Source organism: Monodon monoceros, unplaced genomic scaffold (assembly GCF_005190385.1).
Source record: "Monodon monoceros isolate NGI ecotype Baffin Bay Population unplaced genomic scaffold, NGI_Narwhal_1 Super_Scaffold_15, whole genome shotgun sequence".
NCBI lineage: Eukaryota > Metazoa > Chordata > Mammalia > Artiodactyla > Monodontidae > Monodon > Monodon monoceros.
This window is the reverse complement of record NW_021703771.1, coordinates 38,085,442-38,099,544: the sequence shown is the minus strand read 5'-3', so window position 1 is coordinate 38,099,544 and position 14,103 is coordinate 38,085,442. Positions and strand designations below refer to the sequence as shown.

At 34.1% G+C, this 14,103-nt stretch overlaps 1 protein-coding gene across 1 annotated transcript in view; it reads left to right on the top strand.

The window, feature by feature from the left end:
* OSTM1 (osteoclastogenesis associated transmembrane protein 1) overlaps nucleotides 1-13,723 on the top strand; it is a 38,923-nt gene extending 25,200 nt beyond the window's left edge. Inside the window, exons 3-6 of the mRNA XM_029224386.1 lie at nucleotides 533-630; nucleotides 5,494-5,661; nucleotides 7,760-7,925; nucleotides 11,659-13,723. Coding sequence (XP_029080219.1) covers nucleotides 533-630; nucleotides 5,494-5,661; nucleotides 7,760-7,925; nucleotides 11,659-11,714 — 488 coding nt within the window. The 3' untranslated portion in view covers nucleotides 11,715-13,723. The remainder of the gene's footprint in view (nucleotides 1-532; nucleotides 631-5,493; nucleotides 5,662-7,759; nucleotides 7,926-11,658) is intronic.
* Nucleotides 13,724-14,103: the final 380 nt, after the last annotated feature.

Here is a 14,103-nt window from a genome sequence, read left to right as displayed (position 1 = left end):
CAACTCACAATAGATTAGAAAGAGCACATTTTAAAAGATTAACCTCTTAGATGCAATAACTGACCCACTAGTGAAGATGGAAGAGACCCAGAACTACTAAATGTAACCCAGAAAACAATCAAACAGCATATGAGTTTAGCTAAAATTAATGCAGGATAAATAGTCTTATGCCTAAACAGCACTAAGAGTACTCCTATTAAGGTGGCATTTGATAACTGATATTCATGAGTAAGACTTTGTACCATCAAAAATCAATTTCAGTTTTACTTGGTATATGGTTTTTACAAAGAGAGAAAAGTATGTGACTATTTTAATATTTTCATTTAAATGGTTATGATGTAAAAAAAACCTTTTGGAAACTAAAAGGGGTAAGCTTCATGTATTTGGAAAATTCTCTTAATGTGGAACACTTCATGCTTGTTTGAATAAAGGATTACGATAGTGTGAAACAGAAGATAACAGCTTGAGAGATAAATGACTATATATAATTGCTGCTTGAGATATATTAATCTACTTTTTGGTTTCTTGACAGATTGTTTAACGAACAAAAGTGAAGAATTATCAAATAGCACAGTATACTTCCTGAATCTGTTTAATCACACCTTGACCTGCTTTGAGAATAACCTTCAGGTATTTTATATATGACACTTGAAATTAAAATGCTGTCTTGTCCAAGTGAATAATAAATAATTCCAATTTTTATAGCATTAATTGTTGATATTTATCTACATACACAGTGTAGAGGTAGACCTGGACTTCTGCTAAATTCTTCTATTACTAGCCCTTAGGCAAATCATCAAAACTTCAGTTTTTTAATTTGTAGGATGGGAATAGTAAGATCTACCCTGCCTACCTTCCAGTATTTTGTAGTCAGGATCCAATGAGTTAATGAGTGTGAACATATTAACTGAGGCATGTGATTGTTTAATTAAAACACAGTGTTGTTCTATCAGACAATACTTTTTCTTGACTTTGTTTATGCAATAATGTATTTTGCAATTCAGTATGATTCTGTCTATAAAAAGCTTATTCTTTGCCTCAATATTTGCTTAAATATATCTTACCTACTTTAAAAGGTGCTGTTTAATAAGGTAACTTTGAGTTTTGAATTATAATATAAAAGGTAACCTTTAAGAAACCTACCTTCTTGGGTTTTGTTTTCTCCACTTCTGACCCTTGAATGTTAGTACTGGAACGTTCCTGGTAGTGGTGAGGGGTGAAATTGGAATTCTGGTAAAATCCTAGTTTTGAAACTTGCTTTTTAACAAGTAGGTAATCCCCACAAATAGATAGAAATATATTTAGGATATCGGTATGTATAACTTTCTCTTTAATAAATGTGATAACATAGAATATGAATTTCCCTGAGTATAATAAAAACTATTAGATGAACATTTCCCAAAATATGTTCTGCAAGATTTTAATACATAGCCCATAAAAAAGGTTTAGTGTTCTTAATAAGGGTAAGAAATGCTTTAATACAGGACTGCAGAACTTTAGTGGACTAATGTACATTATATAGAACTTCAAATGGTAACTTTGTATACAGCATTTACCAAGACTATTTGACTAGGAACTCTGGTTTTAGAGACCAAAGACACTAGTTCTGATGAATGTACTTTAGGGAAATTAGCATTTTTCCTGGGATGTTAGTTGCAAATATTTTTTCCTCATTTGTTGTTTGTCTTTTTATCATGCTTCTCTTTTTGATATGAAGAAAATTTTAATTTTTATATTGTTAGATTTACCAAAATTAATTTAATGGCTTGTGGATTTTGTGTCACACTAGAAGGCCTTTTCCCACTTTGAGATTATTTTAAAAATTTCTCCTGTGATTGTTTTAGGACTTTCATGGTTTTGTTTTGTACATTTAAGCATCATTTTATCTGTTTGAAATTTATTTATCTGTTTGAAATTTATTTTGGTGTAAGACGTAAGGTTTAGCGCCAACCTTTTTTTCCTGTTGGCTTCTTGACTTTCAAAACATGATTTACTAAATAAATCCATGAAATGAATTTTAGAACTAAGTTCAAAATAATCAATCATTTTGATATTTTATTAGTATTGCATTACATTTTAGAGTCATCATTTGGGAAAAATTGACCTGTTACGATATTAAGCTTTCCTATCTAGGAGTACAGTATATATTCACTATTTTTTATTTCAGTAAAATAGAATATAAAATTTACCACATTACAACTTTTAAGTGTACAGTTCAGTGGCATTAAGTACACTCATATTGTTGTACAACTCTACCACCATCCATCTCCAGAATGTTTCATCTTCTCAAACTGAAACTCAGTACACATTAAGTAATAACTCCCCATTTCCTCCTTCTCTAGCCCCTGGTAACCACCATTATTCTTTATTTTTTAATGTTCTCTAGCACAGTTTTACTTATTTATTTAAATTTCCTATAGGTTTATACATTTCTTAAGTCTATTTCAAGGTATTACATAGTGTTTGGTGCCCTTATGAACGATATCTTTTCTTCCCCCACTACAGATTTTTTTTTTTTTGATTTAATAAAGCTTTATTTTTCAAAATATACAGCTGGTGGGACCTGTTAATGCATCTTCACCAGCAGCTGAAGCATCTCCACCCTTGGTATTTCTGGTGTAAATTACTTGAGCTCTGTGCTTTGAAACCAGTTTAATAAGTCCTTTACTAAGCAGCTCCTGCAGGGCTGCCCTGGCCAGGGAGCCACGAATCTTCAGTCTCTCAGAGACGACAGCTGGAGTTATAAGCTTATAGTTGGGAACTTCTTTACAGAGTTTGTCATACGTTGCTTTGTCAAACAAGACTACGTTTTTGAGCTTGTCCCAAACTTTGCCTTTGGACCACTTCTTCTTTTTGGCCTTGCCCCCAGATTTGTTCACTGGGTCTTTGTCTTTCTTGGCCGACTTTCCGGCATCTTTCTTCTTCTTGCCATCCTTGGGCGGCATAGCGAAGCCGGGAGAGCAACTGCTATCACCTCACCTCCCTAAGATGTCGGACAAAAAGGCCCCACTACAGATTTTAACTGCCTATTTTTAAATGTTTTTTGTTTTTTTGGAATAATTTTAGACTTACAGAAAAGTTGCAAAGCTAATACAGAGAATTCCTGTATATCCCTGACCTAGTTTCCCCTAATGTTCACCTTATGTTACCAAGGTACATTAGTCAAAAATAAGAAATGAACATTGGTATATAACTATTAACTAAATGCCAGACTTCATTCTGATTTCACCAGTTTTTCTACTAATGTCCTTTTCTGTTTCAGGATTCATTCCAGGATAATGCATTGCATTTAGTAATTGGTTACTCCTTAAAATTTCTATCATATATATAGCTACATTTCCTTTCTATTTCCAAATGCTATACTTGTGAGTCCTTTTTTCCCTTGAATTTTCTTTAGGCTTGTTGAAGATACATTTATATTTATTGATCTTTTTGAAAACCCACCTTTGGCTTTATTTATCAGTTTCTGTTTTATTTTTCTTAATGTGTTAAGTTATGCTTTTGCATTTATTAATTCCTCCTATATTCTTTTGGTTTTGTCATTTTTCTATTTCCTTAAATTGAATGGTTTTTAAAAGTTAATTAATTAGTTAGGTTGTTTATTATCAGGGGAGAGGTATGAGCTGGAGCTGTAGATTTGAGAGTCATCAGGTACAGATGGTATCAGGCCTGGAGACTTGGATGTGAGTGAGTGTAGATAGAGATGATGAAGAGGCCCCAAGGACTGAGTTCTGGGCAATGCCAATGTTTTATAGGTTGTGTGTGTGTGTGTGTGTGTGTGTGTGTGTGTGTGTGTGTGTGTGTTTGAAAAGGGAGGAGAACCAGCTAAAGAGATAGGTGGTAGCAGTGAAATTAATGGTATTGGCTGTGGCAGTGCCTTCTGGCTCAGTGATGAGGCAGAGATGTGGGTTTAGGTTCCAGACCAGCTCCACCTTATGTAGTATGTGTTTGCAGGTGGCTTCTCTGGGAACCTGAACTGTCTGGGTGACTGTGGAGACTGCTTTTTGTGGGTGGTCCCGCAGGTAGGGTGGGGCTATTATTCCAGCCCCTTGCATCTCCAGAGGACAGTAGGTGGTTGCAGGGGATAGAGGGTCACAAGAGACTGTGGTTCCGGCTAGTTTCTCTGGGAGTGGTATGACAGCTGTCATACAACCTTCCTGTGATGAAATGTGCATGTCATGCCTCTATAATTAACAGTGCTATGAAGGGCCTGGGTTTACTCTTCTGTTCTTGAGTCTCTTCAGAAAAGAAATCAGGAATGGCACATGCTGATGTCATCATTTTCCCAGAATCCTACTTTTTCATTTGCTTTAAACATTGCAGGGCTTTTTGTTGTTTGACTATGCCACCATTTAGTCAGTCAGTCCCTGTATCAATGGAGAATTTTGTTTGGTTCAGTATTTTACTATCACAAATATGGATAGTCTTTTGCAGGTATTTGTATCTTTATCTGTCTGGTAGATTCCTAGAAGTGAAATTGCAATGTCAAATGATATGTACATTTTAAGTTTTAATATAAATGACTAAATTATACTCCCCCATCAAGGTACTGTGCTCCATTTTTGATCGAACACATTTAGCTGAATGTACAGTTGTTCTGTGAAAAACAGGCTATTTCTTGTGGCAGAACTAAAGAGAGTCTTGAGTTTCTCTGTCAAGTAGATAGTAAGGGTAATGTTGTAGGGGCTACATCAGCTTAATTCCTTTAATTTTTCCTTTTCTCTTTCATTCTGATAGTCAATATTATTTCTCCAGGCTATAAGGTAAAGAATAAAGGGAATAGAAAACAAAAGTGTGAATTGACTGTTTAGCAAACTTGTTCTTGAAATACAAGCGTCAGTCCCAGAAGTGGAAAAGATTGAGAGTCACTAACATAATGTCTTATATCCAGTACCTGAGGTTATATTTTAGGTTATACGATTCATTGGTATTAGTCCCTTTTTGTTGACTTGAAAGGCCTGGATTAAAAGCATTGGGGTAAGAGGGCTGGGGGAGGGATGTAGTTTGGGTGCCTTTTCCTAACTCATTATAAAGTCTTCTCTGTCTCAATAAGGCAGACTTCAGGGTTCAAGTCAGCACAGGCAAGGGTATACTTTATTTATTTGGTGATTGTAGGATAGATAAGGGCAGATGTATAAATGACAAGATAACTTAGTAAATTTTTGGTATTTAGGTATCAATAATTTGGTATATGAGCTAGTGTTGCCCTCAGTTAACAGTGGCTAGTGCAGTGGTTTTCAAAATTCAGGGGCGACTAGAAAGTACCAAATATTTTGCTGTGTGCTACATACCAGTCTCTATTCCTTGGGACCTGTAATACAGGTAAGGGTATCCCTATTTTATAGATAAAACCGAAGCTCAGAGTGGTTTAGCAACCTGCCCCACACCACAGCTCAGCACTTTAACATACTCTATTATTTCCTCCAGCAGGGCAAATAAGTTTAAAAAATGTAATGTTTATTGCGTGTATTTTATGTGCCTTTGACATTTTAGGGGAGCGCACACAGTCTTCTTCAGTTAAGAAATTATTCAGAAGTATGCAAAAACTGTCATGACGCATATAAAACTCTGAGTAGTCTGTACAGTGAAATGCAAAAAATGAATGAACTTGAAAATAAGGCTGAATCTGGAACGCACTTATGCATTGATGTGGAAGATGCAGTAAGTACTTTGCTCCTGATACAACACGTGTTCTGCAGTGTTGTTGAATGTGCCTTCGGTATTATTATTGGAATTTGCTTATGGTGTCTTCAACCAGAAATAACTAGTTGCTAAGTAGTAAAGTTTTAGAATATCCTGATGTGTCAAACTAAAATGGAAATTAATCAGATACTTCATAAGTAAGTTGATAATTTGGTATATTTGACTTCTTTTTATTAAAGTATAGTTGATTTACAATATTATATTAGTTTCAGGTATACAACATAGTGATTTAATATTTTTATAGATTATACTCCATTTATACATTTTGTTTTTTTAAGTTTGATAATGTGTGTCATTTTCAGAGGTGTGGGTATATTGTTAAATGTTTTCATTTCAGTTTCTTGTGCACTTGTTGCTAATTCAAGAAGTCTCCAGGTTTTGCTACAATATGTTTCTTTTTTTTTTTTTTTTTTTTTTACAATATGTTTCTGAAGCCATTCCTCAGTTACTTCCTATCCTGTTGCTTTATTTCTTTATATCTATTACCATCTGAAAAGTTTTGTTTACTTATTTGTAGTCTTTCTCCCCTTACTAAAATATAAGCCATATGAAGACAAGGACATCATTGTCCTTTTTTGTTCACTGTTCGGTATCTAGAACAGCGCCTAGCAAATAGTGGGCCCTTAGTAGCATGTATTGATTGAATGAATAGTCAAAAAAACCTCTTTTTTCCTCCGTTGAATAGCCTGCCTTTACATGGAGCACCACTAGATGGCAATCATGCCTTTTTATGGGAATACGATGCCTGACTATTGAGGCATTAGAGGAAACTGAAAATTTATTGTCAAAAAGCAGAGAACTTGTGGTCAAAATTGGTAAACTTAATGTTTGAGAATGATGAGTGTGAATTATAGCAGCTCAGAGTGAACATAGTGGATCTGTAATATTCAGAATGGTAAAAAGCACTTAAAATGGATACACCATGGGGATTTTTGTTTGTTACTGCTCTGTTACTAATGTTTAGAGTAGTACCTGGCTTCTAGTAGGTTCCCAATAAATAATAACATCTTTTTAAAGAATAATAGTCTCTTTCTTTTTTTTAAAATAAAGAAGAAAAATGAATACTGGTTCTATGACACAAGTTGGATTACACAGGAAATCAACATGACCAACCTATTTTAGAACATCCATCTTGCAATAAGCAAAAATTACAACAGATGTACAGTGCACCATTTGTAAACCATATCTCAATTAAACAAAATCCAGGCAAGAACAGTTTTAAATGCTAAATTTGATAGTTTCCTTACATCATTTAGCCTGTTTGACAGAAATCATGAGCTCAATGAAAGTGAGGTACTGCAGCCCCTAAGTGTATCTAGGGGCTAAATAAGATATTAGTATTGTCTAATAAAGTTTCCATGACTCATTAGATATTATATACTTAAAAAAGTATTTGCTGTGAGTATGAATCTTTCATAATATCTTAGATAAGCTATTAAGCATTTCATAGATATCATCTCTTGAAGAGAAGCCCTATAAAGCTGATATTTTTATCTCCATTCTAAAAATATTACAACAAGCTCAGTGAGATTACGTAGGTAACATATGAAAGAAAATATTTTGTTTGTTTGCTTTGTGAGACTTCCCCTCCCCCCCAGTTTTATTGAGGTGTACTTGACAAATAAAATTATAATATATTTAAAGTGTACAGTGTGATGATTTGATATACATACATATTGCAAAAGGATTCCCAGAGTCTAATTATTGACATTCATCACCTCACATAGTTACCCTTTTAAATCTTTTTTAATGAATGAAGCACAGTATATTTCTATTGATACAAGTTCTGTGTTTGAAGTCTGTGAAAAGCTGACATTCTTTAGACAGTATTATGAATTTACAATATGAAATTTCTGTATGGATATAAATTTATACAATGACTAATCGTGAACCAGCTTATTTCCCTGACAGAAGAAATTGTCCTCAACTATTAATAGATTTTTTAGGGATGTGTATTTAGTCTAAATTTGGGGTTCTTGTTACTGACAAAATAATTTTATGAAATTGAAGACAAATTAAATATAAAATAGAGTAACATTATTTGTTATTGTTTCAGATGAATATTACTCGAAAACTTTGGAGTCGAACTTTCAACTGTTCAGTCCCTTGCAGTGACACAGTGCCTGTAATTGCTGTTTCTGTGTTCATTCTCTTTCTACCTGTTGTCTTCTACCTTAGTAGTTTTCTTCACTCAGAGCAAAAGAAACGCAAACTCATTCTACGTAAGTTTCTTTTTATGGTTGTTTATTTACTTATATTAAAAACCTGTATTTAAAAGAATCTAAGCCTGTTTTAGAAATAATATATACTCTGAGAACTCAAAGTATATTAGCCTAAAACAGCTCTCTTCTTCAAATTTTACAACTGTGCTCACTACCAGAAGAGATGTGTAAGTTAAGTGACTTTATAATCAAACTTTGACATACAGTATCTTTCAGAAGCTTTAATTGAGAAGGCTAGATTCCCTGGAATAAGGTTGACAACAACAAAGGAATAGCAACAAAGGCTTTGCAGACCTGAAATGGCCATAATAGGGAGATAAATAGTAGAGAGCTCTTAGGCCCATTGGCAGAACCACCCATGACAGAACCACCAAACAAGTAGCAGGCAGGGAGAAACTGTAGCTTACACACAGACAATTTGTTTATGAACAAATTGGAATTGTAGTTGCAAGAAAGTTACTTGACATATAGCATGTGCTCAGTATGTGTTCATTCCTTTCCTTTCTCCCCATCAAATAGGGCGGAGCAGAAAAAAACACTAACTAGAAGGTCCCAACTAGCCAAAGAAAAGTGACCTCCAAATCTCATAGGTTTCTTGTTTATTATCAGAATGAAAGTATGGGCTTATCCCTTAGTAATTTTAGTTTTTTTAAAAAAGAATGTTTTCAGGAGAAAAAAAGTCAGGCTTTTTTTCTCTTAAATATTATTCCTAGTTTAGGAACCTATGATATAAAAATTCTTTCCCTTATAAATTTCTTTCTGGCATTTTTTCATGATTTATCTAACTTCACGTCTAATATATCTAACTTAAAAAAAAAAAACAGATTGCTTGTAGATCAGTTTACATTGAATTTGTAATGTCACCTCAAAAAGCTAGCTACTAGAGGAGAGAGTCTTTATCATGGGTGTATTTAGTAAAGTATTTTGAAGATTGCCAGCATTCTGTAAATATGTAATAACTCGGGCCTAAAAGTGCTTCTTTAGGGTAATAACAAAATATTGCAGGGACCTCACTGTTGAGAAACTTTATTTTTCAGGACTTGGTGTACTTTTAAAGTTTAGCATCTTATTTGCTTTGCAAATCTATTTAACTCTACAGAAGATATATAGTACTTCTGATCAGTGTTTTTGTTCGTTTGTTTTCACAATAAAAGTCATTACCATCCATCTGCTTGTATAAGCCACAAATCCTTTTAATATCTTTCAATTCCTTAACTTTTTCTTTTCTTTTCTTTCCCCATTCCCTTATTCCCTCCCCTACCCCTATTCAATTCATCAGCAAGTACTGCCAGCTCTATTTCCAAAAATATATCTTAAATTATCTTTTCTCTATCCCCACTGGTAATACCTTAGCCCAGGCCATCACCGTCTCTTACCAGCACTAAGGCAGAGGTCCCTTAACTGGTATCCCTACTTCTACTTCTTGACCCACTACAATCCATTGTCCGTATAGTGGCTAGAGTAAATTTTTAAACACAAATTTTACCACGTGCTCCTCTCCCATTTGAAACCCTTCCCGTGTACCCGTCGCACCTAGAATAAAATACACACTTATTCCAAGGTCTGCTCTCCAAGCTGCATGTGACCTGGTCCCCATCTGCCTTCGTAAACTCCTGTGTCTACCCCTCTCCTTTCTCATGATGCTGTATGTAGGCAGTCCGGCCTTCTTTCTCCTCCTCTCAAACACCAAGCTCATTCACACTGCCCTCTTTCCGAGGTTCTTGTATTTTTCCCTCCCTGCTTTCCTTGACTGGCTCCTTGTCATCCAGGTCTTAGGTCAAAGGTTACTGACACAAAGAGAACTTTTATGACCCCCCCCCAACCTAAGAATACACCCTTTTTAAAATTCTTCTGTATCATCTTTCTTTAATAGCATTTAATCACTATTTAGTCTATTCCAATTAACTTTTCCACTTATTTTCTACCTAATTTTTTGTCTACCCTGACTCAATTGTGAGTTCCATCAGAAAAAGGATTTTGTTTATGTTGCTCACCACTATATCACCAGCATCTAGAAAGTACCTGGCCCATAGTAGATACTCAAAAATATTTGTTGAATAAAAGAACATTGTACTTAATGTGAGCAACTCCTAGAGTGAGTTCCTTAAAATACTAGTCCTGTGAAATTCCTTTTCATGAGCTTCGTAATGTACCTGAATATAAATTAAGGCCTCTGAGATTACATCCCCCAAACTTGACAATAGGACCTTTGCATAATACCTATTAATGTTTCATAGAAGCATTGTTTACGAATTAAATGATGAACTTAAGGAAATGCTAGTGTAAGCAAATAGTTCTTGTGCTGATACCTCATAGAAATTTTAATTTACTTTTCTTTATGCTACCATTTTATATGCTTCCATTCATCAAGTCCTATGGTAGGAATTAGGGATTTAAAAAGGAACAAAGCACAATAGATGCCCTCAAAGAACATACCAACCATAATCCAGTCATTACAACAAATGTAGTAGAAGTGCATACAGTGTGGTTGGACCACAGAGGCATAGAAGACGAACTCTGCATTTGGGGTGTTGGAATTCACCATTAGAAGATCCCTGGAGTAGAATTTTGGAGGATGTAGGGATTTATCAGAGAATAAGGAAGCAAGGAAGTTGTAGTTATACGTACTCACTGGTATTGCTACCTGGTTAGTTTAATGAATTTGGTAATTAGAAACTAGACTACTTTTAATAGTTTTAAACAACATTTAAAACAAAAAACCCTTTTGATTTAGTTTGCTTCCCAGATCCACTGAAGGCTTAAGAAGTAGACTTTCAGTTTAGGCTGTTTTTTAGTTTAAGTTGCTTTTTAAGTTTAGGCTGAAACAATGCACTGGTCCAGGAAGCCATGTTGTCATCTTCTACTTACAGTTGTCAGGGGAGACGCTGATAGAAACTAGAACAGTGGTTCTCATCCTTGGCCACATATCAGAATTGTCTGCAGAGCTTTCAAAACACAAAAACAAAAGTTAAATGTCTGAATCCCATTGCAGACCTTCTAAATCATAACCTGTATTCTAGTGTTGAGAACCTCTGAAGTAGAGAGATTCCTAGTTATCCAATGTAAGATACTTTCACTATGGCATGGTTGTTTTTAAATTTCTGGAACATGAGAAACATTCATGTTTAACTGAAGAACAAAACATATTACCAAGCCAAATAGCCATGATTTTCTTTATTAACTCTAATGACTCAGTCCCTTTAGCATCATGATCAAAACTGATTGTACATATTTTATTAGCTGCCATATATGTTTGTGCACATGTGTGTAGTATCCAACTCACTTTTCTTTGTAAGCCATTTGAATGTTTGTTTTTTTTTTAAACATTACAGAGTTCTTTTACTGAATTCTTTTAAGAGAAATTTAGATTTGGATTTCTAGATTAGACTTTCAAATATATAATTTTATTATTATACTTTACAGCACTTCCATTTTTAAAGTAGAGTACTTTCATTTTTATTACATATTTAAGACTGTATTGTTCAGGATGATATAAATTACATCTGTTTTATTTGGCACTGCTTCTAACAAAATCATGTGCAGCTTCTAGCAAAGTTATATCTTTTGAGGTTGGTAGAAAAAAATAGATTTAGGTTTAATTCTTATAAGATTGAATCTATTCAGATTCAAACATAGAATTAATAGATGAATACTATAGTTTACATAAAATAATGAATAATTATGTTTAGAGAATTAAATTTAAGTTAAAATATAATACTTTTGATTTATTTAGCCAAACGTCTCAAGTCCAGTACCAGCTTTGCAAACATTCAAGAAAATTCACACTGAAACCTACAGAATGGAGAATTGACATCATATCCCATGGATGAATGGTGGAAGACACAGCTTGGTCCAAAAGAAGATAAACCGTGATTTGACAAGTCAAGTTCTTAAGAAATGCAAGGACTTCAGATTTATTTTTAAATAAGAATTTTCAATTTTTCTTTCCTGTTCCACCCCCTTTTTAAAGGTTTGGGTATTTTTAATTTACAGGCATAGCAATGTTGTCTATTTTAAAGTGTATTTGTTATAATAACAAAAGATGCAAGAACAATCTTGTTTTATTTTGTAGGCATATTGTTACTATTTGAGACTTCCAGTATCTCCTTAGTTAACATAGTATCTCTAGTAGCAAAGTTTTTGAGAACTAACATTTAAAAATTAATCAGTTATAGCAAAGACTTTGAAAAAAATTTACTTGCCGAAAAGTAGCAAGTCCAAAGATTAATTTAAGTTTCTCACCATTGCAGTATTATTGTCACATATATTTAATATGTCATATATTACAAATAATATGTAATTCAATCTCTGGTTTCCTTAAAGTCATTTTTGAAACCACTAGTTATAAACCTCCCCCAAAATTTTTAGAAATGGAAAGGCCCATTACATTTATCTTTGTAAAAAGATTTATGGTAACTGGTTTCTTACTTAACTTTTATAAATAGTGTTTTACACCTTATTTTTGCCTTTATTTCATAAGTAATTTGAAATCACTGGACTGCTTTATTATATTCAGGGCAAGATGGATTCTTTTTATACCAGGGATTTGATTGTGAATTATATTATTTGGCAATTTATAATTTATTACCACTTTAAATCAAATGTAACATTGTCACAATGTATTTAAATTATGATTTTTTAATAGAAATTTTCTCTTGGGATATATGGGGAGTTTTGGAGGGGGAAAAAAAAGGAGGAGTAAAAAAAGCTTTTAAGATTCAGAAAATAGACAGGGACCTGAGGGGATGCTCACTATAAGAGTATTGAATGGTTCGTACTGGGGGCCATGAGTCAGAAAGAGAATCTGATACAGAAAGTAGTTCAGTTAAGATGATGCTTATTTTTTTTCTAAATTATTTAAATCAGATAAAAGTGATATATGATTGAAATGAAGTCAGATACTTCACACTCGAAAACAAATTCCTTTTTGGAATGTTTATATCAACCTTTCAAAAAAGCTTCATTTCAGAATTGTTCACATTTTTTTCCCTCAGGTTTTTAGCATTAGGTGTTTCACTTGTTAATTCCTTCTAGCTGTCTTGGTGGAAATAGGCTTTCTTTTCTCTTTCTTTCCTTCTTTCTTTCTTTAATATAAAGCCTACTTTATATAGAAAAACAGTTTGCTTAATTGGTACAAGAATCTGAATCCTTTTATACACTGTAAAATGCTCTTATAGAGAGACCAGAAAGTGTTTTTATTATTTTTTAAAATGTTTACCATATATGCAGAGTGAAAGAGAAGCCTCATCCTTGGATATGCAACATATCCAAAAGCTGTTACAGTTTTTCTAGTCTGCTGTGATCCATTTAAAATGTGCTGGAGTTTATTCTGCTGTTACTGTTCATGCTGCTGATGCTAATAGCACTATCTTGATTTGAAGCATATGGTTGAGGGCCATTGAAAGCAATCTTTCATTAATGCAGATAAAATCAGTTTACATGTACAAAGTTACAAAATGGCATATTTGATTCTGTAAGAGGTGACTCTTTGAGCACCTTTTAATATCATGTATTTCTGAAAACCATTGCTTTTGGATATGGTTGCTAATAAGCACTTTACAAAAGAAAAGGCAGCCTTTAATATTTTTCTGGTTGAGTCATTGCTCTTTAGAGGAGCATCAGCAATAGATTTCAAAAATAAGCATTAAGCACTACCAGTAAAGTGTGTAAATATTTCACTTGTAAAGTCGTATTGAAAAGTTCTTTGCATAGTTCTCAATTCTTAGATTCACAGCATATGTGTGTGCACCAGAACACCTTTAGTTTTTTGGCACTTTGAAATAAACAAAGTAGCTTAAGGAAATTAAAGTGCTATATTTTATTTTTCTTATTTATTTATTTATTGGCTGCATTGGGTCTTTGTTGCTGCACGCAGGCTTTCTCTAGTCGCAGCGAGTGGAGGCTACTCTTCGTTGAGGTGCGCGGACTTATTGTGGTGGCTTCTCTTTGTTTCAGAGCATGGGTTCTAGGCACATGGGCTTCAGTTGTTGTGGCACGTGGGCTCTAGAGTGCAGGCTCAGTAGTTGTGGCACATGGGCTTAGTTGCTCTGCGGCATGTGGGATCTTCCTGGACCAGGGCTCGAATCCGTGTCCCCTGCATTGGCAGGTGGATTCTTAACCACTGTGCCACCAGGGAAGTCCATATGCTGTATTCTTACAATAAAGTAAGCTACAGAAA